We start from the raw sequence: 26,195 nt of genomic DNA on the forward strand, positions 1-26,195 counted from the left end.
AGACAAAGAACTGAGACCACACCCCCTCCATGCTTGTTTCCCATTTATTACAGGGTCCGGTTCAGAACAGCCACATGGCCTTTAAACCATCACTTGTCCCAGCCTTGCAAATACACCTTCTCTCTCTTGATTCCTCTCCCCAATCCCCCCACTCTGCAGGCACTATGGCCCAGCTCCGCAAAGGCAGGTAGGCTCTTCACTTACATTGCTCTCAATGGACCTTTGCGGATCTGGGCTGAACTTCCCCTCTGCCCTTTCACAGAGTCTCGTTGGTGCTGGTGGTGGCGTGCCAGCCTTCTCCTCTGCAGCGTCTGACGTTGCAACAACTATCCTCCAGAGCACCGGTGCATTCACTCTTCCTCCGTATTTATTATTACCAATGAGACAGACACTGTTCTGACATATAGAGCGTTATAGCTGTGCATGGAGGTAACAGGACAAGCCTGTGCAGCTTGGAGTCTACAGTTTCAAGGTCTGATCCTGCTTTGAAATAAATGAGTCTGCCCGCCATTGACACAATGGGAGCAGGACTGGCCCTAAATTAGACACCAAATGCTGACAAGGGACCAGGACAGGCTGTGGTAGGGAAGGCTGGTGGAGAAACATCATCTCTCCCCAGCAAGGGGAAGTGCTGTTCCTTGGGAAGCTTGGTAGGAGGCTGGCGGGAAACAAGAATTCCGATATCTGAAAAATGTGGAGGTTTTGGAATTTGTTTTAGGTCTCACATGAAGTGAAAACCAAAATGCTTTGGAATTTTTCACAAAAAATGAGACAAGATGAGCCAGTTTCCTGATCCAGAGCAGGGACGGGAACCTGGTTTGCCCAAATCCCAGGTGAGTGCTCAAACCACTGAGCTCTTGGCTATTCTGGGGTGAGTCATGCTCTCTGATTTTGACCAGAAATTCCACTCTGAAACTAAGTAACCTTCCTGACAAAAGTTTCATCGAAACTGATACCTTCTTGCAAAAAGTTGCAGTTCGGGTGAAAAAAGGTTTTGTCGAGTAATTCCCGATCAGCTCTATTCAGGAGCCTTCCTTGCAGTGAGCAGACCATTTAAGTTTACTAGTTTTCTGGTTAATTGCAGGAGGGGACTATTAGAGAATATTTACATTTGTTCAGTTTTATGCAAAGTATCCCTGAGAGATTTGAGGGAAGAAGTGTGCTTTAAAGAGGGATGTGGAGATGGTGGATGATTGGCACACAAGAGTGCGTATGGTAGATCCAAGCATAAGGGAGAGCATGAAAGAAAGCGTGAAGATCAGAGTATTCATTTCTCTCTCCATCTGCTCACGTTTAGCTCTGCTGCTGTATTATTCAACTGTGGAAAGGATCCTGAGAGATAGTGAGTATGAAAGATGCTACCCACATGCCATTGCACTATATTGTAGTTCCCTAAGATGTCAGGAGGTTTTTAAATTACAGAGCAGCCAAATTACAGAGCATGATGGATGGCATAAGGTAGGTGGGGCAAGGCTGGCCAATTTACACTGAAAGGGATAAAGGAAATTTATCCTATCATAGCACCCACCACTGGTTTTAAAGAAGACAGTTTCCACTATATGGGTAAAAATCTCTCTGCATTACCTCGCTCTGGGGAGGAACACAGAGTGGGTGCTCCAGAATATAGCTGATAGGGTGAACAAACATGGGATGGGGCAGAAGGGGAGCAAGGAGGCCAGAGGATTCATGAAGGACAGCGAAAGACAAGCATCTTTTTTTAGTGAATATACTGTGTCCCAGCAGACATGGGAGCAGAGATTTCCAAAGCCACCTAAGGAATCTGAATGCCCATATTAATGGAATGAGGGCATCCAAATCTCTTGGAGGGCTTTGATCATCTCAGTCTGCAGGACCTTAGTCAGCCATCACTATGAGGAATAAGACTGGGAGTTTCGAAAGGCCTGTGTGCTGGGAGTTTAATCACTGGCATGGATGGGAGCAGAGGTAGGCCAACACAGAGGTCTGTTGATAATCCCACTGTAAATACTTCCCTTTCCCTCTTGCTATTGCCCTGATACTTGTCTCAGCTTATCCGGTTATTAACGACCTTATTCAAGCAAAATGAGTTAGTATTTTGATAGCAAAGCCAAACTCTTTCTGTAACCATTAGTAGTTTCATGTTCTACCTGTATGTGAATTCCTTCCTGTTTGTAACCTAGACATCTGTGGGATTGCAAGGGGCATACCTTGGAGCAGATTTGGCTGATTGAATTGCTACAGTTCTAACCTTTCATATTCAGGTCATCTCCAAGTGCTTTGCAGAGCAGGGAAATAGACCAAGCGTGGGAAATTACAGCCCAAAAGGTGATTTTTTCAGAAAATGTTGATCATGTCCAAATCAAAGCTTATTAATTAAACTGTTTTACAACTTTATGCATCATCCACTACTAAGGGAACTCTATTACTGATTGGGTGTGTGATGACAGATATAAAATCCATTTCACTGATACTTATAACAGCAATTTACAGAAATACTTCTCCGATTACACAGACATTCATGCCTAGATACAGCAGAGAAACATATGGTCCATATACTATTTACAGGAACACGTATTCACCACTTTACAACAGTAACGAGCCAACAGAACAACTGGCGGGAATCTGTGTCTGTGAATGAAGATGCAATAGAGAATCTGGCCCTACTTGAGAAACTTGCCCCAGTACAGGGTCATACAGAAAAAATAGCTACCTTGTTCTGCCTGCCATTACCTCTCCCGGACCAAGATGGCCAGGACGTAGGGAGCTGCTGATCCCCCACCTCTGCCTGATTAACGGGAGGTGAAAGAAAACCACAAACCCTTCCACTCTCACTGCACTTCCTGCAGGAACACGGAGGAAGAAGGAACTATGTAGAGCCCTTCCCAGGAGCCAGGAGGAATGCTGGCAAGATCAAGAAGCAAAAGAGATGGATTGAGCCCACTATTATTTCCTTGGAGATTCATAGACTTTAAGGTCAGAAGAGACCATCATGATCATGTAGTCTGATCACAGGTCACAGAACCTTGCCCACCCACTCCTGCAATAGACCCCTAACCTCTGGCTAAGTTACTGAAGTCCTCTAATCATGGTTTAAAGACTTCAAATTACAGAGAATTCACCATTTAATCTAGTTTAAACCTGCAAGTGACCCATGCCCCATGCTTCAGAGGACGGTGAAAACTCCCCAGGGTCTCTGCTAATCTGACCTGGGGGAAAATTCCTTCCTGACACCAAATATGGCAATCAGTGAGACCCTCAGCATGTGGGCGAGACCCACCAGCCAGACACCAGGGAAAGAATTCTCTGTACTAACTCAGAGCCCTCCCCTTCGAGTGTCCATCACTGGCCATTGGGAATTTTTGCTACTGGCAGTCACTGATGGGACACATGCCACTATGGGCAGTGTCATCATACCATCCTCTCCATAAATTTATCAAGCTCAGTCTCAGAATAATTTCTCAGAATGAATGAGAAACTAGTTTCTCCTCCTTCTTCTTCCATGAAGGACAGGCTTGTGATTAAGGTACTGGACTGGGACTGAGGAGATCTGGGTTCTATTCCAAGCTCTCTCACAAACTCCCTGTGTGAGCTTGGGGATTTAAATCACATGCTCATTCTGAGTTTCAATTCCCCATCTGTGAAATGGGGCCAACATCACTTCCTGCCCTCCTGGGTGTATTTGGGGGACATACTCACTAACCTTTCTGAGGTGCTCAGTTATTATGATGATGGTGAATACATGATATACCAGCTCCCCTAATCCATACTTCCCCTGATTTCTGGGTGCTGCACCAGATTGCTGAAGCAAAAAGAAAACGGCAAGCTACATCATTTTCAGCATGGAATATTCAGTGCTGGTGTGGAAGAGAAGCCAGGGGCCCTTGCTTTGGATAGGAGGGCCATGTCTCTTTGATAACCAGAACCAGGGATTCCCACACATATGCATTCAACTACATATACAAATTATACACATTCTGCCTGTTGCAATGATGCAGGCATGCATGTACACAAACATGCATCAAAGGACAAATCTCCCTTTTGGAGTAATCCACAAAGGCCTGTTGTGCACAGAAGATGTTTCGTCGCATCTATCAGGTGTAGAGCTGAGCAAAATTTTTTGGATGAAACATTTTTTCACCCCAAAATGCAGATTTGGTTTGGCTGAAACTTTTTGCAAATTCATCAAATTGTTTTGGTTGAACACCTCCCCTGCCCTCACACACACACACACACAAAAAATAATCAGAAAAGCTGAAAAAGTTTAATTTGACATTTTTTAACTGAAACGTTTCAATTTTTTGAATCAAAATCACTTTTCAGTTCAACTGTACTTCAGTTTTAAAATGGTACAAAAAACTCAGGCATGAAATGAAGCACTTCATTCACCTGGAGACTAAATATTTTCAACCTTTTTGGTTCACCGAAACGTTACAACATTTTTCATTGTGGATCGATCTGAAATGAAGTTTCTAAAAATTATTTTTCAGTTTAGCCACTGAAAATCAGATGATGGCACAGCTCTAGTCAAGTATCCCTTTCCCCAGGATCCCACATCATATCCTGCCCCTGCTACTCCCCACCCACTACCCACCCAAAGTAGCTCTAACATGAACAGCTGGGCCAGGTGAGGGGATACTCTAATTGCTGTTCAGTTAAGTGAGTGCATTATTTGTTCCAGCTGATGCACTTGTTAGTGCATTAGCTGCTCTCCACAAATTTCCCACCTGTTTTCCTTTAGTATGTGCAATAATAGCATTAGCGTTAGTTGTCTCTCTAACCTTGGCAGTCTCCCTGGCGATCCAAGAGCCTATTTTCCACTCTTCACAGCAGAGCTTTCAGGTGCAGACCTCACAGCTCATGGCTTTTATTTGTAATCATTCTGGTGCATCAAGAATTACCTCCTTCAAGGAGGTCGGCAATATTTGCAAACAGGGAGGAAAAACACCAATTGGCAATGTGACCCCAAGATCACAAATTGCAGGTGGAGCTGCAGAAAGGTTCCTGCAACAAACCCTTTTCTATCTTTCCTAAGGACTGGTTCAAGAGGGTGTATTCTAGTATCCTTTTGAAATCCTAGTTTGGGCAGGGCCGTCCTACCTCTTCCAAAGACATCTGTTCTCTTGCTGCAATATTTTTGCCTCACTTCATGTGAGCTGTTTCCAGCGATGGAGACAAGGGCTCAGCAGTGGGACCAAGTCAGAGGACAGGCTGCAAAGAACATTAATGACTTTGTGGACAAGGCACTAGCTGGTAGGCTTTCAACAAACCCTTTCTTCCAAGTAGAGATATAGAATCATAGAATATTAGGGTTGGAAGAGACTTCAGGAGGTCATCTAGTCCAATCCCCTGCTCAAAGCAGGACCAACCCCAACTATGCAGAAGAAGAGACGAAAATGGGGACAAGGAAATGACAGAGGGAAGAGAGAACCCTTGTATTTAATAGGAATCCAGTGGTATTTAGAGAACTGTAAAAAACATTTGCTTAAAGATTTGCTGGTCCCAAAGATTACAAAATCATCAAGATTGCAAGGGTTTTCAGTGGGGAGCTAAGAAGATCAAAATCCATCTAGAATATTTTTTAGTTTTAACTGGACTTTCTCTGCCCTGACTGACTGGCTCCTTGCTCCAACCCTCCCACTTCCTCCTCACAGTCTCTCAGCTCAATTTAGCATCATTCCACACCTACCCGCTCATAGTCTGCTTCGTCCCCTCTTCTCACCTGCTCCACATCCTCAATCCCTTCGTCTCACCTGTCTTTCCATTCAGCTAAGCTCCACCCTCCAAAAAAAATCATGGAATTAACTAGAACTCTACTAATCTGTGTTTGTACAGTGCCTAGAACAATGGACCCCAGATCTTAGTCAGCTCTCAGGCACCACCATAATCACCATGATTAACAATAAAAGCCATGACATTGTAACCTAACTTCCTAAACAGGGATACAGTTTAACTCAACTGCAAGGATCTGTACACTTGGACTCCAAACTAGCACAAGAATTCATCAGTCAAAATACATAAAAACTTTTTCAAGAGAGTGATACAAATCTCAGGCAAATTCTTACTCATAGGAGCAGCCAATGGCTCAGTAGTTTTATCCACGTGAATAAGGACTGTATGCATAACAAGCTGCAAATCCCAGGTAAAACCATCCTCTATCTTCCCTGATTCCACGGTATTCCACCACCTCCTCTCCCAGGCACCTCTGTTTTGGCTCTGGGTGTTGCTCTGGTATATTATGTAGGCATATGATACATGACAACATTTAACCATGCAGTGTTGTTGTAGCCGGATTGTTCCCACAATATTAGAGAGACAATGTGGGTGAGGGTATATCTTTTATTGCATCAGCTCCTGTCCAATAAAAGACATTCCCTCACCCATCTCATCTCCCTAACATTTAAACATGGCAAGGACAGGGAGTTTTGGTTGAGGTAGGAAAAACAGAAGCAGGAGTCCGCAGCTCCTTCCTCTGTAGCTATCAGTTGCAGTCACCTGCATTTGAGATGACAGAATCAGAAGGGCAGCATTCACACCCATTTTGCAGGGGGCTGCATGATTACACAGTGCAAGGTGACAGAGAAATAGGTTCTATCATTTTGAAAACTCTTGGTCCAATATTTCAAAACTTGGCTTGATGTTTAGGCCTCAGTGTGATCAAGAATCCCTGATGGGTTTGGGGTTTACAGCTTCAGCAGTTTTTGGAATCTGTGGCAGTCAACTATTCGGGTGCCACCTTCCCCAACCAGCGCACTGTTTAGCATGACTCATCAGCCCTCAGCAGTACTCTGGCTGGAACTAAGTCTGAAAACAAGGTGTCTGTTCACTATCTAGTAACTCAGAGGCATAACAATATACCTGTACATTTCTAGATTGTAGCTCTTATTTTCTGGTTTTGCATGCTTTTCTTTAATTTCTTTCTGTTGGTATCTATGGTTTTTGAACTCTGTTTTCTTTATTAAAAAAAAAACCCTAGGAAATTCCATACAAAAATGACTAAAAGAACTTTAGGGTTACAGAGTGAATTACTCAGAGTCAGAAAATGCAACATGCAACCTTAACTCTGCCCCTGTGCATCTGCATTCCTGTAGTCCAATTACATGCCTCATGCTATTTCTCAAATAACACAATCTATTCATTACAATTATAATTAATCCCATTTGTTCTACACCTGGGGTCCTTTTTAAAGAAACTGAATGCATCTGGGAGGTTTCTGTGGTAGACTGTAATTTGGATTTCAGCTGGTCCCAATTTTGTATCTCAGTTCCTACTCCGCTGCTTTCCTGCCATGCCCTGCTTTACGTGGGTACTGAGGCTGTCTGTAATCTGCAAAGCCCTAAAGAGAAGTGTGTGTTTGTGTTAGAGACATTCCTTGAAGCACTTGGGAACTGCAGAATTCAACTCTTTGCAGCTGGTTCCATGCGTGGCTAGAGCATGTGAAGTCTGTGGAAATGTGGGTGGCAGATACTGGCTGGGGCTGTTGCTTTATAGCCTACATTGGAAAAGATAGTAAATGAGTAAAGGCCTATTTGCTATTTTATCAAGAGCAGATCTCGTGCACTGGAAGAGTATCTGAGTACAAGCTATACTTTCTGCACACAACCAATGCTTAGATTTTATTCAGACTTGTGGATCTACAGACCTCCAAGGGAGGTTTAAAAAAGCTAACCCCCTCTGGAAAAATAAGAACTCCCTCTTGACTTTCAGGTTCTTGTATTTGTTTACCAACCAGATCAGGGGCATCGAGTCAAGAAGCCTTTCCAGTTATTTGCAACATAGCCTCCTGTTGCCCAGTGTGAGCTAGAAGCACCGGCCTCTTATAGAGCATAAGAGTGGTGAAGCCAACAGAAGAGATGCCACCCCATGGTCTGCATGAAAGATGCTAAAAAGCTTTTTAGATTCCAGCAAATATTTTTTGTTCAGGCCCTAGCTTAACTCCAGCAAACTTTTTAAATATCCATGTAAGGAGAAAGCCAGGAGGAGCCCCAGTTAGATGAGGCTGTGTGATTTAGTTGGTGTTGGTCCTGCTTTGAGCAGGGGGTTGGACTAGATGACCTCCTGAGGTCCCTTCCAACACTGATTTTAGTATGAGGCTGACTCCCCTGCCCTGAATTCAGCTACTTCCCTCCCTTCAGACTGCTCTCATCACAACCAGTCGCATAGCTGAGCCTTACAGCCTTCGTTCATGACCCCTGCACCCTCTGCCTGGCTCATGGCCCCTCCCTCTCCAGGCTCTTTCTTCCTAGGGCTTTCAAGCTCTCCATGCTTTTGCTTTTCAGCGTTGCTTGGGGAGGCACCTGCTCTGTCACTGCCCCCACATCCCGCCTGTCTTATTCTTGCCCTAGATGCTCTCCTGTCAAACCATGGGTTAAGCCATCCGTCTGCTCTCTTGACTTTGACATTCATTTCCTGACCAGCCTTGCACCTTTGCTGTCTCTCTGGTACCTCCTTATGGATGCCTGACAGACTGCTCCAGCTCAACGTGTCTAAACTTCAGGTTATCAGATCTCTCAGCCCCCCAACATGCCCCCTCTTATCTATCCATGTGAAACTCCACCGTCCCCTACAGCACCCTGACTCAAAACACAGACGCCAGTTTCTGTATTGCAAATCTGTTCAAAAACCATGAGTCAGGCCCCCTCAAAATCCAAAGTTTGTCTTAAAATCATAAGACTAAAACAGTGACAACGGTTGGGTTCTTTTTATTGGTCTCCTGGTCTCTGAGCCTCTAAGATGCACTCAAGTCACATTTTCAAGATTTTCTTGCAGAAATGAGGGCTACAAACCTACTTTTTTTAAAAGGAAAGCTGAGAATCTCACCTAATCACCTGCCTCCAGCATCTGGAGCTTTAAAAGAACTCAAATATCGGGAGAGACATGATAAAAATTGCAAGAGTCAGCCCCACTGCATATTTTATTCTCCTCCTCCCATCATGCTGAGACTCTGACCAAGTCCTGTCATTTCTCGCACTATACCATCTCTAAGATCTGCCCTTTCCCCTCAAGCCCTGCTACAATAAATCCTGATCCATGCGTTGCTCAATTTGGGTCTTGTCAGTTTGCGTCTTGCAACCTCCTCCACCTTGGATTGTCTGTTATTAGTTTCAGTCTAGCAAAAACTAGATTGGTGATCTTTTTTTTTTTTTGGTGAATAATTTATTTGCTGAAAAATGCAGGTTTGAACTGACCGCAAGCAAAATGTTTGGGGTTTTCTGTTTTTTTGAGAAAAACTGAAAAAATTGTTGTTTCAGGTAGACCTGAAATAAAATTTCTTTTCAGACTTTTCAGTTCAGCCACCAAACCGAAAAGCCAATTATTTGTCGAGCACTAGCTCTCCTGCTAAAATCAGCATCCTTTCCCAGTGCGCTGATCACATCTGCTCTCCTTAGACCCCTTCGCTAGCTCCATCTCCCTTCACTAGCCTCCTCTCTCCCTCAACTTCCGACTCCTTTTCCTCACCTTCAGAGGCATGCAATGTGTCTACCCCACTCATTCCACCCTATAGTCGCTGTCTTCTTCTCTCCTTCTTTAATACTGCACCTTACTGTACAATAGCCTCCCCCTCTCTCTCCACCAAACTGCCTCGCTCTTCTTCTTCAAGCCCATGAAGGTGTGCTGAGCTGCACTGAGCTTATGATCATAAATCCTTTGCTATTGTCCTGTGTATCATCTTCATCTGAGTTAGGCTGCGCGGAGAAGTTTATCTTTCCATGTGATTTCTAAAGCCACAGACAGTTGCAGCTCTCTGTAAAAATTATTAGTGTATAGGAAACACACACGTTACAACTTTCTTCATCACAAACCTGCTGTACCGTTTTTCTCTCCACTCACCTCGGCCAGTGCTGTAGTGCTGTAATTTATCACTGTACACGGCCTCTTTGCTGTAAGCCCGCTTCCTAGGGAAAGGGGAGACAAATTGTTCAGGTAATGTATAAGTGGCTCATTCTTACCCAGACCACTCAGAGCATCTCTGAAAAAGAGTGTGATAATGAATTTACCTGCACTGGCATGGGAAAATGATGCCTATTACTCATGCACTAACAAATATCTACATCGAGGTGATATAGATGTGCACAGTCACATGCAGATATATCGATAGAGACACATTCACATGCACAGCTGTCTATCTATATTTGTCTGTATGTCAGAGATTTGAAACAGTGAGTGTCCACAGGAGAAGGAAGAGACAGTGACCCAGCATAAATTGTAGCTCTGGAATCCGCATGCCCAATTTTGTGCTCCCTGCTTGCTACAGATTCAGTGAGTGGAGCAGGAAAGGGTGGGAGACAATAAAACTGGGTCCATGTTTGCAAAAAATATTGTTGAAGTAAATTCTCTGATTAGACTCCTTTAAATCTGTTGCTGTCTCCATGGCTCATGTTCACTTGAATGAAACACGCTTCCCCTCTTGTTTCACGTCTAACTTCTCATTGTGTTCGCATAAAAACTCACTGAAAAAATGTATCACCCACTGAGAACTGTCTGGTGTGATATTTACCCGTGGCAGCGCTGCCTTGGGACTCTCTAGTACAAGCATAATGGTCATTTGTAAACTGCCTTGTGCTAGGTGTCCCCAGCTCATTCAGCTGTGGCCCAACTAATGCCCTCTGGTCTGCTCAGAGGGCAGAACATAGCTCAGTAAGTGGCAAGCTTTAATGGGAGCCAGAAGACTCACATCTCGTGCCCTTTAGTACTGCAAGGATACTTCATCCTTCCCCACCTCACATGCATTTCTTGCACATGCTGTTTACTTTGTACTTTCCACCACCTCCAAATCTCAGTTCAGTTCCTGTTACGCCTACACAGCACGGCACAGCCAACCAAGGGGAACTGTGAACAGTTCCCTTTCTCTGCAGTCTGGCTGCTGCTTTGCTCCGGGCTGGCCAGCAGGAGGCACTGCAGCCAATGGCACCTCCTTGAAGGCCCTCTCACTGCATCAGAGGCATGGCCACTGCATGCCAGGGAGACTCTCCTTTCTGATTGCAAAGGAAAAGCTAAAGACTGCGGGTGAAAAATGGTACCTGCTGCAGACGATTGAAATAGCCACCAGAGAGACAATGAAGACCACACCGGCTGCTGCAGACCCTGCGATCAAAGGCAACTGCTCTCTCAGCTCTGACTTGTAGTCATCTGCAAGGCAGAAAGGCATCTTACTCTCTCTCCGACCCAAGGAAGAGCCAAGGACAAACCTCTCGCGGCCTGATTCTGCTGCCCTTTGGCTGAGAAGCTGCCCACGTTGGCTTCAATGGAGTAAGGCACTATTCACTGGGAATAAGGGTGGCAGAATGAGACTGAGGCACCAGATATATTGCTCCTCCCACCTCTTCGGCAAGGCCAACCACTTGTGGGTTGGGAGCATCACCATAGGCTCGGAAAGAAGCAGGGGGATGAGACAGTCCTGGGCTTGCATAGCCCTGATGCGGATTGTCACACACGACTCGCGTGCATTTGAGGTTAAAAAATAGAACAGAAAGGTTGGCAGGTTGAGCGAATGTGACACATTTCTGAATCTTGTGAAAAGCTGAAAACCTCCACCTTTTCCTCAGGTCTGGGTCTGGCAGCCATGGCACCAGCCACGCTGCCGCATGTTAGATTATTATGCTGTAGGGCTTTGTTTCGGTGCTCTAGAGCACACTGACTCACACAAGGTACCTGCTGAGCACCTGCCACAGCAGATCACAACAGACGCCCCAGGGACTGAGCACTGGGCCTGGGGGGAAGGAGGGATGGGATGGGAAGGGGGTAACTGCACAACCCTCGGCTTTGCACAAGCATTATACATTACCAAGAGGGAGCTGATCATGGGTTTAAGAGGAGATGGAAGGAGTTTTAGAGCCACGAGCTTGGGGCAGAGGGAGTATTTAGCAATTACGGCTGCGATTTTCAAAGAGAGGTAGAGTTGGGAGCTCCTTTGGAAATCCCAGCGATCGCTCTTCATTTACCCCACAGCTATGGTCCAACAATGTGACTCTCAGCTCATATAGATGCCCTACTCCCTGCCCTCCCCCGAGACCATCCTGAGGGCGTCAACATGCTGGAAACGAGAAAAAAAGAGTAGTTACGAGGAGAACTCTAGCTTCACTGGCTCCTTATAGCTACAGAGCGCGGGTGACCATCTTGCAAAGAGAGCTGTAGCTGCAACAGCCATTGAACTCCATGCAACACAGGGAAGTAGCTGGAGCAACTGAGGAAGTTGATTTCCAGGGTCACACAGGAGAAAACATACGATCTGCTGCTGTGTCCTGTTGATTTGAACAGCCCCTTTTGTCACAAAAATGTGACCAAGACACAAACTCTGAACTTGCAGCAGCGAAGGAGTTAAAACCGGAAGGGGAGATATGAAAATCCAGAATCTTACGACAGGAGTTCATCCCAAGGGACTGGTTCTCATTTACATTAAGGCCCATTTCAACTGCATGTATGCCTACTTTAAGCCGTTTACACCGTCGGAGTAGTGCACAGGGGCCTTAATGTAAACAAGAATCAGCCTCGAATGCTTTAAGTCTATTTAGCAATGACCGCCTGGCTGATGGAGTACCAGATAAGGACACGGCACTGTGACTCAGGACACTTGGGTCCTGATCTGGACTTTGCCGGTGCCCTGCTGCGTGACCTTCCCATCTTTGTGCTTCTGTTTCCCTCCCTGGCTTTGTCTGTCTTGTCTATATAAATGAAAAACTACTTAGAGCCAGGGTTGTCTCTCGATACGTGTCTGTAGAGCACCTAGTACAACAGGGCCGCGCTCTTCGTTCCTATTGCAATACAAATAGTAATAACTCATTTTCTAGAGAGAAAGACCTGTTAACTTGTGCCAGAAGCAGAAACCAAAAGGTTAAAGAAAAAGTCCTTCAAAAGGAGGTATTTAGCACTCCTTTTATCTTTAGTTTTTCTTTTTCACAGTTAGTTGCTAGTAACCAGATTTATCTCCTGCGTGCTACTTAAATCCTGAGAAAGTCTCATCTAACGATCAATGATTATTTAATAATCTACAATATCCATTCTTATTAAATTTCAATTAATTGCTTATTGGAGGCAGAGTTTTCTCCTCCCTTCACTAATCCTGAATATTCAAGACATTCATTTTTTATTTGCATCCTTTCAGTCATTCTGTGTTTTTCCTTTTCCTTATGCTTTTAGATGTTTGCCTTTCAGAAAAAATACACAAAAGAACCTGCTGAAGGTTAGCTTCTTAAATACGAGAAGGCAAAAGAACTTTTCAGAGAAGAAGGATAGTTCTGTGGTCAAGGCATTTCATCAACACTCCAGAGATGTAGGTTTAATTCCTGACTCTCTCACAACCTCACTGTGTGACCTTGGACAAGTCATTGAATTGCTCTGAATAAATCTCTGACTGTGTGCCTGCTCTGATGTTGTTTGGGGCCGTTAGTTGCTATAGTAATATAAATAATTAACATTTGCCACAGACAATCACACACATCTTTCTGTCTTTGTGCTTCTGGGCAACAGTCATAGGGCCATATTTTTCTTTTAATGGCTTCTGCGTCTTTGGGCTATAAACTGTCTTTTTCTACATATCTGTGTACATGACTGAACACAATGGGGCCCTGACTGGATCTCCTGCTGCCACCCCAATACAAATTAATATTAATGGCTGAGGATTTTCAACAGTGCTTAAGGAAGTTAGGCACCCAGCTGCCATTACATTTCAGTAATAGCTGGTTCCTATCTCCCTTAAGCCCCTTTGAAAATCCTAGCTGCTGCTAATCCATTTGTACCCACAATTAAGCATGTGCATTACCCTGCTGGTATATAGACATCTAGCTTGATTCAAACATGTGCAATCTGCATGGGCACATATGACACTTTATTGAACATGCAATATAAAGGCATAGATTTGGAGGAGAGGCTGAGGGTCTTTTGCATCTGTGGCATGCTCAGTTGAGTTTATTCAGTTTTTCACTATGGCAAAGCCCAAAATAACAGAGCCAAAGGAGAAAGAAAAGACACAGGTTCGGAGGTGACAGAGCTATGGAGTTTCTCCCCTAGCTATAGGCCTCAATTCTAATCCTCTTGTGTTCCTAGGAGAAACCCTCACATACATGTTCATAGCAGACTACTGGTTGTGTGGTTTCACTGGAGCAATCTAGGGAACTAGTGTCCATCACGTGATGTCCTGGAAGTTCATAAACAGTAGTAGTAATAGCTATTATGGGCCCGATCCTGCACTGGTGTAAATCAACAGAGCTCTGCTGTTTTCAGTGGGGCTACTCACATGCTTAAATATTTTGCTGGATCAGAGGCAGAATGCTCAGCACCTTGCAGGGTTGAGCCCATGGCATGTTACTCTAGAGGAGGTACAAATGGGCTGGAAATCAGAGAGAACAGACTGCCTTTGGGAGATTTCTGAACTTACGGCTTCTGGGCATGTTAGACTACCACAAGAAAAGCCTTTCTTTGCCAATTTCAGCACTTCCCTGAAGGAATGGGGAGTGTTGTGAGAATGAAAAATAATCCCCCCACCTTATGATTTTTTAAGATTAACTGGCAATTTTTCATGCTAAGAAACAAAGACAAGTTGGAACCGGAGGAATGGATCCAAATATCCTTAGCTGTTGTGTAACTTTGGAGAAAGAGCTAGACCTTTTGGTACAATGTACTGAACTGAGGAAAGGACCCTGAATACCTCCATTCACTGCTTGGCCTGATTTCTGGACCCATCTGCCCTGAAGAGATTTAGATCAGGTTTAAAATGCTCTGAGATCTGGGGAATGTTTCACGCCACTTCTTAATTGATTTGAAGCAGTTTGTTCATCTCTTAGAGTGACTTACCGAATATACAACTAATAAACTGTTATACAGAGTAGGAGAGAGCACGTACAGAAAGGATAGCTTCTTTCTAATCTCCTTATTTTAGTCTGTTCTTTGCATCTTTTATTGATGTTATTCAGAGAAGTGTCATACAAATGATTAAAGAGCTGGGGGATTGACTTACAGGAGGGAAGAGTCAAAGAGTTAAATGTGTAGGGCTTGTGAAATGAGAGCAAGGGAGCAGAGGCTGGAGGGACATAATCTATAAGAATCTGAAGGGGGTATGTGCCACAGACGAAGTGGAAAGATTTAGGGCTGAAGAAGGAGAGGCTGGAAGTAGTGGGATGAAACTGAAACACCGGGGCTGAATACTGGGAAAATCGTCCTGTGAGGGAGGCCTGTTAGAGTGTGAAATAGTCTCTGGAAGGAAAGAGCGGACATTCCATTGAGTGACTGGTTAAAAAAACGCCTGGACCAAGGATGTGTCTATGCCGCAGTTTGAGGGGTTTATTGCAGGTCGGGTAGACATACCGCGCTAACGTTACCCTTGCTAGAATGGCTAACAATAGCAGTGTCGAGGTGGTGGTGCAGGATCCAGCAACACGAGTAGCTCCCCAGTGGCTGTGTGCAGCCCCCGCTGAAGCTTCCCCTGCCACGTGTACACTGGTATTTTCAGCCGTGCTAGCATGGGTGTGTCTAACTGAGCTGCAGTCGCACCTTCGATTGCAGCGTAGACCATCCCAGTGAGCAGAGAGTGGAGTGTAGGCAACAACCCCGGACTGGCCAGGAGAGGGACTAGAGCAGCTGGCCTGACAGTTCTCTTCCATCCTTCATTTCTATGTGCATGTGAGTTCCGTGGCACTCAGATCACATCCCCTCCCCCATCTCTGTGCGTACCCTCATACAGCACACACACGCTAGTGTGACGTACTTCCCAGCTCAGCCAGAACAGACTCTTAGCAAGCTCTCCTGTGGTGAGAGGCATGGGGTCAGGAAGGGGTTAACATTCATGTTCTCCCCTGGCTGGCATGCAAATAATCCAAGCCACATACAGATGTGGGGAAATGCAGTTAAATGGTGGAGGAGAAAACAGAGATAAGAGATTTAAAACAGATTACTCCTCCAGCTGGCAATTAATCAAACATCACTATAAATCACCTGGCTCTTGCCACACTGCCCCTCTGGGAGCTGGGGTTTGGAGAGACAGGTTTATTTAATCCAATTACAGCTTGAGCTGCAAGAGAAGCCTCTCTCTCTCTTACCCCCTCCTTTTGCCACACACTTACCATCTGTCAGCGTTTGGAAGCACATTTTCCCGCTGTATTTCCCATAGCCAGCCACTGTCCGGGCTCGCACCTGCACCACATACACCATGCCAGGCCTCAGTCCCTCGATCCTGGCCGTGTTGGTTTGACTCTTGGCCATGGATGAATTGTACTCGTTGTGGTCCTGCGGGGAACGGCAAAGAAAGGCTGGTGTCGATCAAAGGGAGGTTCCAGAGCAACGGTAGTCCCATCCAATGGCCACCCCAGGGTTCTACTCAGGCATGAGGCTGATCCACTGGTGGAATGGGAATATTGGGGTTAAAGCGTTACTGCTCCAGTCACCCCACTCCAAGCATTCTGCACTGAAAATACAGAGCACTGAAGGAAAATGCACATGGCCATATTGTCACTAATGAAATGCGTGCCTTATATTAATATATATATGTGTGTGTGTGTGTGTGTGTGTCTATATGTATACAGTGCGGTAGCTAGACACATTGCACACGGGTGTCACACTGCCAACCTGCCATGGCTTCTTTGAAAGACCGCTTGCAGGTACAAGCTGTATCAACTAGAGGTGGCAGATCTAGACGATGAAGTGACCTCTGCTTCCTCTCTCAATGCCATTGCAGCACACACACCCCTGCTCACAATCTGCAAGTATGGTTCTTTACATGGGCCAATAATCTGTCCCCAGAGCCAGGGCCGGCCTTTGGGGTGGGTCGTCTGATCCTCTGCCCAGGGTGGCCTGCCAAAGAGGGTGCAGTGAGCAGGGTTTGGATTCCCACCTGACCTGCCGCGGCAGGCGAGCAGCAGCGCTGGAGAGGGGGCCGGGGGGAGAGAACCCAGCTGCAGGGGGCAGTTGGATGACCAGCCGTCAGAGCCAGGTGACTCCTCCAGAGCAGGGGTGCCCCTCCTCCCCCCTGCTCCACATGTGCAGCCGCTGGTGTCCCTGCCCCACCGCCCTTCCTTGTCCTCCACAAGGCCGACCCTGGCCACTCTGCTGGGGGAGGGGGGCTGTTGTCGGGGTGTCCTCCTCCACTCCCCCATGCACCCAATTTCCACTGAGTTGGGGTGACTGGACAGGGGGAATCTGTGCGTGTGCTGCTGCCTCTCTGGGTGCGGAGCTGCTGGCGGCTGCTTGTGTTTGAACACAAGCCTTCAGGCTCCTGCCCCTGAGTGCTTTCTCACACACACACACACACACAGAGTCCCCCCCAACACACATTAACACCAGGGCTCCCTGCATTCTGGTCACTTCCCCACCTGGGCTGTGCTGAGGCATCAGCAGCTGTTGCTCTCCTGCCCTCTCCTTACGCACAGGGCGGAGGAGCAGCAGTCCAGGGGGCAGGGAGCACCAATGCCAGCTGCTTTGTGCATCCAGGTGGGTCAGTTTCCCCACGTGGGTGCAGGAGGAGGATGCAGGGGTTAGGGGCTCAGGAGGGAAGTGCAAGCGGTAGGACTGAAGAGGGCACAGTGAAGGGGCTAGGGGCACAGGAGAGAGGTGCAGGGGGTAGGAGTGAATGGGGTGCAGGGGTTGGGGCACAGGAGGGGAGTGTAGGGGTTGGGGTGAAGGGGACACAGTGGAGGGGTTAGGTGCACAGGAGGGAAGTGCAGGGGTAGGTGTGAAGGGAGTGCAGGGATTGGGGCACAGGAGGGGGCAGTGGTTGGCGTGAAGGGGGCACAGTGCAGGGGTTGGGGCTCAGGAAGGGAATGCAGGGGTTGGGGTGAAGGGGGCAGTGCAGGGGTTAGGGGTGCAGGAGGGAGGTGCAGGGATCAGGGGTGAAGGTTGCACAGTACAGGGCTTAGTGGGGAAGGGAGGATGGGGGACCAGCGGCAATGGGGGGCACCAAAATGCAAGTTCACCCAGGGTGCCATTTTCCCTAAGGCCGGCCCTGCCCAGAGCAACACCCTTTGGGTTAAAGGACACAACTGCCTCCTGCAACAGACTTTTCCTCTGAGAGATCAGGAAAGACTGCAGAAGTGAGTAAGGAAAGCAAACATATCAGCGAATGGGGACGAAGACAAGTCTTTCCTTCTCCCTCCCCCCCCCCATCTTGTCCAGTTAGATTGCAAGGTCATTGGGGCATATGTGCATGTACAGCACCTAGCACAACAGGGTCCTGATCTCAGCTGAGGTCTCAAAGCACTTACCACACTACAAACACGAATGCGTTTGCTGGTGCAGTGAGCACTGTTTGTCACCCTGTTTGTCACCCACATTCAAATCTTAAATGGGGTCACTGAGGAAAAGTCGGTTTGACCTGTCTTCTCCTAGCCCTGCGTGTCCACGTGACAGGAGGGGTGCACAGGTCAGCACTTGAGCAGCTGCGGAGCAGAAAGGAGTTATGGAGGCTGAGCCGTGTGGCGCTGGACTAGCAGGTGTGGAGTGGGATGCAGCCAAGGAACGAGCCCCTTGAAGTGAATGGCTGGAGCTGGTGTTGGAGGAAACCTGCTCAGCACCATTTTGCACTCTATACCTGGCTAACAAGGGGTATTGCTCCCTCCCTTTAAAAACACACACAACAGATGCTTGGACATGGCTCTTCTACACACGTCCTCTCATCCAGCACACTAGGCTTTGTTCAGACTCTCAGGTCATGTTGTAACTCAAGTTAATTCACTGCTCGACTTACGCTGCACCTAGACCAGAAACAAACATTTCTGTCCTGGAACAAATGCTGGTGGTGTGTCTGGATTAGCATTTACGATTGTCTTACAGAACTTTAGTTAGTTCACATTCAATTAACGCAACATGACCCAAAACTCTAGTCTAGGCAAAGCCAGCAGCAGTGTCACTTATGCCCCCTCATACCCATACCTCACACCCAATTTACCTGCCAGGGCTGGGTGTTATCTCTCATGATAAAACTTTGTTGAGTTATCCAAGGACCTAATCCTAACCCCACTGTACTCAATGGGTCTTTCCACTGAGTTCAATGGGTGCTGGCTCAGGCCCATAATTAACAATCCACAACAAGGAAAAAAATACAGAAGCATTTCAGAGCCTGGAGTGTCTGTCCCCACCCCAGCCTTCTTCCCCTGCTTTCATTCAGGCTTACGGTGGCTGGTCGTGAGCCCACAGTGCTGCTGATCTCGGGGTGGCAGATCCGGCTCACCTTCTCATAGTAACGGATCTCGTAGTCCAAGATGATGCCATTGGGCTGCTCTGGCTGAGGCCACGACAGTGTGATGCTCCTCATGGTGGCACTTACCTGGTGCATGATGGGAACTGTGGAGGGAGCTGTGGAGAAAGGAGGAAACAGGAAATAGAAGTGAAAATTAACTCATGGATGGGGGGAATAACGTGATCTGAAGAGAGGGTGAAAATAAAATGTCAGAGAGCCATCCTGGGGGGTGAGGAGGGAAAGAGGAGAATGGGAAGAAAGGAGCAAATGGCGAGAGGTTTGAAGGAAGGAGGATGAGATATTATACAGCATAAGAACATGAGAATGGCCTTGCGAGTCAGACCAATGGTCCATCTAGCCCAGTATCCTGTCTATGACAGTGGGGCCAGTGCCAGACACTCCAGAGGGAATGAACAGAACAGGGCAATTTCAAGTGATCCACCCCCTTGGTCCAGTCCCAGCTTCTGGCAGGTTCATCCTTTTCTATGTGAAGAAGTACTTCCTAATCTGTGTTTTAAACCTGTTGCCTATTCATTAATACAACTCATTGCACTAAAACCACCTATTTAAAGGGACCAAGAGAAAATGTTTTCAGTGTTGTAGAAACCAGATAACACAGAGAATTCAACCTTAAAGAATGGAATATAAAGAAAGAGGCATATGTACTGTAGCTGTAGCAGAGGGGGATAAATAGGTGTAGAAAGCAGAATCAGACGGAGAGAGAAAGACAGATTCAGCATATGGGTAACCAAGAGTTATGATGATGGTTTATTGTTTGTTGATGGCCAGCGGTGTGCTTGGTGCAGCGGAGAAAATAAAGAAGAGAACTCAGTCCCTGCTCCATGAATAATCAAAATCAATCTCTAACAATAATGGAATTGATCTAATCAATCTAGACAATGTAGAAGACAGACTGATGTATGAAAAGAGGGAGAAACACAGAACAATAATCAAACAAAAAAGGCCATTGACCAAGACTTTCCCTCTACCCTATTTCACATAGCAGAGTGCTCCCAGCAGGTCCAGCTGCTCTTTGGTCCCAGTCCTGTGAGTGTGAAACATCACAACACCTTCTTGCAGTAACTGGGAGTTCCAATCACATAGGGTGCTGGGATCAGGCCCTCACACTGAGATGTACTGCCATTATTTTAACACTGAGCTCCCACAAAAATGCCCCCATTTGCCTGTCATTGGCCCCACGCCCTGGTGTGTAGGGGCTGCAGGCAGGAAGAGTGGTGTGTATGGTTCCCTAGGAAATATTTTGCAAATACGTGTCATCTGGGGCAGTTTGGCGCATTCCAGAGGCAAGTCACTTGCTCTTCAACCATGTCTTAAAAAGTCCCAAACACAAGTCCTCTCTGGGAGGAGTGAGTGAGCAGTGTCGCGGGGTGTGTGTGTGTATGTGTGTGCTGAATTCCACTGGAGGTGGAGAACTCACCCCACCCCTCCCTTTGCCAAGTTAGCAAGAGGCTTCCACGTTTATTTGCTATTATTGCAACACTATGCATGAAATGAGAGCAGTGTGTCAATAAAACTGGTTAAATATTTAAACTGATAATTATTTTTAATTAGAGATTTCGAATTCTGAGTGCTCAGTCTCACCAGGAACAGTCAACAACTCATAGCGAGCAAAGCAGCAAATTCAGAGGACGTTTCCCAGGAGGTGAACAAAACACAGCTTCCCCATTCCATTAACTGTGACAGAGGTTAGAGCTACCCAGTCTAAACCTCTGTCTGTCAGGTTGCCTCTTGTCTGATACTTGGATTGTAAGCACCGGGCTGTCTTTTGTTCAGAGTCTGTACAGCACTTGGCACAGTGGGGTTTTGGGCCAGGACTAAGGCTCCCAGGTGCTATTGCAATACAAACAAATTATAACAACAATAAACTTTGGCAGGACAATATTTCCACTTAACTATCCAGGCTGCTAAGTCCCCCAGTAAGGTCCCAGGACAGGGTCTCACTGAGCACCCAGAGCATGGGAATAGTTTGTGGAAGGGGGTAAGGGGGCTTTGTCCCCCAAACAGGGCCAGACTTATGGGTGGGCATTGTGGGCAACCATCCAAGGTGTCATGGTCAGGAGGCGAGGCTCAGTGCATTTAATTTAATGCACCAGGACAGGCCCCTGCCAGCTGGGGAACTGGCTTCAGTGTGTCCGAGACGTCCCATGTTGTGTTTGTGTTTGTGTAGTGTGTGCATGTGCATGTGTGTGTATACACAGAAACACATGTCGCTGGGTCAGCCCCTCTCAGATTCCTAGCATTTTATGTGCCCTCACAGACAGCAACATGGACATACAAACACGGGCATATGTGTGTAGACATACGCACAGTTCCACTCACTCAGCTTGTTCTGGCATGATAAGCTACACCCATATAACCAAAGGGAAATGGAGACTGAGCCCTCAGGGTCCCTGTTCGAGACCTGAACAAACATCGGGGCAGGCACCTGGCCCCATGGGCCAGTGGTAACCCCATTGTGGGCCCAGCACTGCAAGCCTCGGGTATGCGTGGAATTCCCCCCCACCCACCACAGCCCCGCTGGATGGGCTGGTGCTGCCCCCGCAAATATAGAAGTCACACTGTGCCTATGGCCCAGAAGGAAATCCCCAGAAGCTTTAGTACCTACAGAAGGGAAAAGGAACCACAAAGATCCCAGGGGAATATTTTTACAGCTCTGTTATTCTATGGAGCAGCCATCAAACTGAACCAAACAGAGTTGGTTTGTGGATTCAGGGAGTGTTAACAATCACCTCTGCCCTTTTACACCTGGCTCAGGGCTTGCCCCATGGCTCAGGGCTTGCCCCATTAGCTTGGCTGAAGGTACAAAAGGAAAAAGAGGAAAGGCCAAGCCGAATGTCAAATCAAAGAAAGAAGCAGATCTCATTAATCCCGAGCCAGCCAAGCAGGAGGCAGAATAATCCTCTCAGGGGTTCAGGGCCTCTACCCTGCTCTCCACTTGAAGTTCAAAGTTAGTCTTCGCTGGGCTATGCAAAGCAAGATGGGTATGATCCAGGAAGAGCGTTTCTGCAGCTAAAATGGTGAGAGATGTGCTAGAAGGCACTTGAAGAGTTAATACTAGGCCTCACCATCCCCAGAAGCAGTGCTGACTTCCTGTCTCACATCTACATAATTACAACACCACTTCTGTCTGTAGCTGCACAACTCCTTGCTCCTGCCTGCCTCACAATGGGACACCCTCATCTTCCAGTTCAACCCCTTGGCCACTTTCCGAAGTTACTCTTTTGCACTTGTGCTCTGACTCCCTTAGCTCTCCTTACATCCCCTCGACAGAGCTCTAAGGCTGTCTAACCTAGTATAACTTGCATGCCAAAGAACTGGTAGAAGATGGAAGATGGTCTATGTGGAAGTAGGGTGACTTTACTGTACATCTTCCTACACTCTCTTCTGGCTCCTTGCCTTGCAAATTACTCCGGATTAGGCTAGTGTAGACATTGTTGGAGGGGGCACACCGGCAGGTTGCTCTATGGGAGGGTACTTGGTGGAAGGGTTTGTTTACACATCACCTCTGAATCTGGCCCTATGAATCCAAGGGAACCTCAAGGCCAGATTGGCCAAGCAGTACATCTGAAGGGAAGCTAAGTTAGCGAAACATGCACACCGAGAGGACGGGAAGAAAGTGCAAATTACAGTAACTCTCTTCATCACTCACCCTCATCTCGGAATTTGGCTCCGCATATTCATTCTCCAAACACTCTGAATTCCCTGATGGTGAATCTGCACATCACTCAGGCAACACAACATGCATTTCATTAAACAAGTTAATTTCTTGTCTGGTCCTCTGGGGACATCAAAGCCTCGTGTGCCAAAGCCCACTGAAACATGTGGGGAAGGCTCAGGAGAAGCTAATCCTCAGAGTCTAAGTGCAGAGCTCCCCACCCCCTCGTCCTTGGGGAGCTGGGATGCCAGCAGCTTCACTGACAAGGAGAAACATTCCCATTACTATAAACCAGGGGTGGCCAACCTATGGCTCCGGAGCCACTCTTCAGAAGTTAATATGCAGCTCCTTGTATAGGCTCCGACTCCGGGGCTGGAGCTACACGTGCCAACTTTCCAATGGGCCAGGGGGTTCTCACTGCTCAACCCCTGGCTCTGCCACTGACCCTGCCCCCACTCCACCCCTTCCTCACCCCCTCCTCTGAGCCTGCTATGCCCTCACTCCTCCCTCCACCCCCCCCCCAGAGCCTCCCGCACGCCACGAAACAGCTGATCAGGAGGTGCAGGGAGGGAGGGGGAGGCGCTGATTGGCGGGGCTGCCGTGGGCGGAGGTGCTGGGAGCCAGGAACTGATGGGGGGCTGCTGATGCATTACTGTGACTCTTTGGCAAGGTACATTGGTAAATTCTGGCTCCTTCTCAGGCTCAGGTTGGCCACCCCTGCTATAAATCATCCGTGACCTCACCACTAACCAAGTAGCAGCACATGGAGTAATTTTCCAAACAGCTCTCAGACGCTAACAACTTTCAGCTACTCGTGAGCTCACCAACACTTGAATTGTCATCCAGAGGTGTATGGCTTGGTATGACAACCTCCTGCCCCAGCTGGCCCCCTCAGATGTTGGTAAATCCTGCTTGGCCAGGGAAGAGATTAATTTTTTCTCCTGGTAGAATGTTCCACTCTGGTATGGATGTCTCTGTTCAAAACAAATGAGCATATACTAATTCTGGGGGCATCACCAGCTGAGCAAATAAATAGCTGCATATTGGATCTGCGCACCCCTCAGACGAGGGGCAAAGCTTGACTGTCAGGTATTACATACATTCAGAGACACTGCAGGTAGGATCTTCAATATTACACCCCTCTCTCCTTGTTTATGCAAGGAGTAACATCCCACATTAATCCTGGTACTCTGGAAATTGAAGGCCACTTGAGTAGCTAACATGAAATACCTTGGCACTCACTTGTGAGGTACGCACCATTCCCTCCTTTACAGCGCAGCTGAATGTGGTCTATGCCCTGCCCCCATGGACAGCATGGGGCTCCAAAGCCCTTGCAAAATGTACCCTAACCTGCCAAGCCTTCTGTTCTACCTCTGCCCTGGATAGATACTGCCATCTGTGGAACACGCCTAATGGGCTTCTGCGTTAATCACCTGGGGAAAGCAGTGGGTGTCGCTGCTTTTTCCACTTCCATGAACACAGGCCCTTCCACAGATGGCCCAGTATGATAACTGTGGTCTGGCTCCAGCCACTGACATCAGTTCCCTAACCCATCCCCCCTCCCTAAAGCACATTGGTACATAATATCAGCCATATGACTCTCACAAATAACACAGCGCGCCGATTTGCTTACAAACAAATGCCCTTATTAAGAGAAGAATCCTACACATATTTGTAACCCCCTACAAGAGAGCTATGGAGCAGCATAATGATTTCTTAGCAGTGTCTACGATGTGAGCTTTATGTCTCGTTTCTTCTCCTTCTGAGGGTTGTGTCTATACACACAGCACAATCTCTATTTGCTACGAACATCAGACCTTCGAAAAAATGCTTTCTACAAAATACATGTGCAAATCTATCATACCACATAGGCCAGGTTCTTTATTCCAGCTGAGTCCCACTGTGTGCAGCGTGGGGTGAGGGGCATCAGGGAATCACAACTCTCTGATTCTTTGCCTGGCTCTGCCTAAATCCCAATGCAGGTTAAAGCAACCTGGGGGGCTCCTCTAACCTGCACCTACTGGAAACAGTCTCCAAAGAGCTGTCTGACAGCTGACAACAGCTGGAACCCACAAAGGGTGACCAGACATCCTGGTATTATTGGGACAGTCCCGATTTTAACCCATTTGTCCCGTGTCCCGACCACACATCAGTCGGGATGCCCTTTGTCCCGGTATTGGGGACAGATCGCTCACCATCATTGCCAAAGTCCCAGGGCTGGCGTGGCGGTGCTTCCTGGGGCAGCCCCCGGTGGCACACGCGCCTGCCCGCCGGCAGGAGCCTGCAGTGCGGGCGGCCCCTGGGCGCAGAGGCGGAGGAGGTCTCCACGTGCTGCACCAGCTCCCTCCTGCCCAATCAGAGCTGCAGGGGCGGGGCTTGCAGGTGCCAGCTGTGGGCAGAGAGCCCTCCGCCACCCCACCCCACCTGACCCTAGGAGCCAGAGGGATCTGCCAGATGCTTCCTGGGAGCCGCCCCACGTAAGCACCACTGGGACTCCCCACCTTGCCCCCCAGCAGGTCCCTCTCGCTCTTAGGGTCATGGCAGTGGGGCAGGGGGCTCTCTGTGCACTGCCGGCGCCTGCAAACCCCGCTCCGTGGCTCCAGCAGCTCCCATTGGTGTTTTTCCCGGTCAATGGGAGCCACGGAGCTCGCAGTTGTGGTGGGCGCAGCACGTGGAGACCCCTCGGCCGCCCCTGATCCCAGGAGCCAGAGGGACCTGCCAGATCCTTCCCAGGAGCTGCCCCAGGTAGGCACTGCCAGGACCTCCCACCCCTAGCAGGTCCCTCTGGCTCTTAGGGTCGGGGTAGGGGGCTCTGCGGGCTGCTCCCACCTGCAAGCCACACTCAACGGCTCTGGCAGCTCCCAGTGGTGTTTTTCCCGGCCAATGGGAGCCACAGAGTTCGTGCTTGTGGCAGGTGCAGCATGTAAAGCACCTGGAGACCTCCCTCGCTGCTCTGACCCTAGGAGCCAGAGATCTCCCAGCAGGGCTTGTGATTACGGCCAGGGAAGGGGGCATGGTGTGAGGGAGTGAGTGTCTGGGAGGTGTGTGTGGGGTGCTGGGCTGTGAGGGTGTGGAGGGTGCTGGGCAGTGGGGGAGGTTTGTGTGTTTTGGGGTGCTAGGCAGTGGGGGCCTGTTGGGGGGTGCTGGGCAGTGGGGGAGATCTTTGCGTGTCAGGGCACTGGGCAGTGGGGGTCTGTGTGGGGCATTGTTTAGTTGTGATGCTGGGGCTGTGGGAAAGGGCACTGGGAGGGAGGGAGGAGAAATCTGTACCCCTGGCCCCGCAGCTTCTGCTGGGGGCTAGAGCTGGGGCCATGAGTCCTTGCTCCGTGGCTTGTGGTGCGGGCTGCAGCAGGGGCCATATACCCCTCTTGCAGCTTCCTA

At 48.0% G+C, this 26,195-nt stretch overlaps 1 protein-coding gene across 11 annotated transcripts in view; it reads right to left on the reverse strand.

Annotated features, from left to right (window-relative positions):
* EPHB1 (EPH receptor B1) overlaps positions 1 to 26,195 on the reverse strand; it is a 342,358-nt gene that overhangs the window by 57,607 nt on the left and 258,556 nt on the right. For 8 of the 11 annotated variants that reach the window (XR_012160837.1, XR_012160843.1, XR_012160841.1 and 5 more), the window contains exons 6-9: positions 19,073 to 19,254; positions 16,032 to 16,194; positions 10,998 to 11,106; positions 9,808 to 9,872 (exon numbers count right to left, since the gene is read on the reverse strand). Coding sequence is in view for 4 of the 11 variants with exons in the window: in XM_073360347.1 (XP_073216448.1) it covers positions 9,808 to 9,872; positions 10,998 to 11,106; positions 16,032 to 16,194; positions 19,073 to 19,254 (519 nt within the window). In the remaining 7 variants the exon portion in view is untranslated. Of the gene's footprint in view, positions 1 to 9,807; positions 9,873 to 10,997; positions 11,107 to 16,031; positions 16,195 to 19,072; positions 19,255 to 23,667; positions 23,789 to 26,195 lie in introns of those variants that run through there. The other 3 variants (XR_012160842.1, XM_073360348.1, XM_073360349.1) reach the window with 3 other exon arrangements.

This window comes from Lepidochelys kempii, chromosome 9, assembly GCF_965140265.1.
Source record: "Lepidochelys kempii isolate rLepKem1 chromosome 9, rLepKem1.hap2, whole genome shotgun sequence".
NCBI classification, from domain to species: domain Eukaryota; kingdom Metazoa; phylum Chordata; order Testudines; family Cheloniidae; genus Lepidochelys; species Lepidochelys kempii.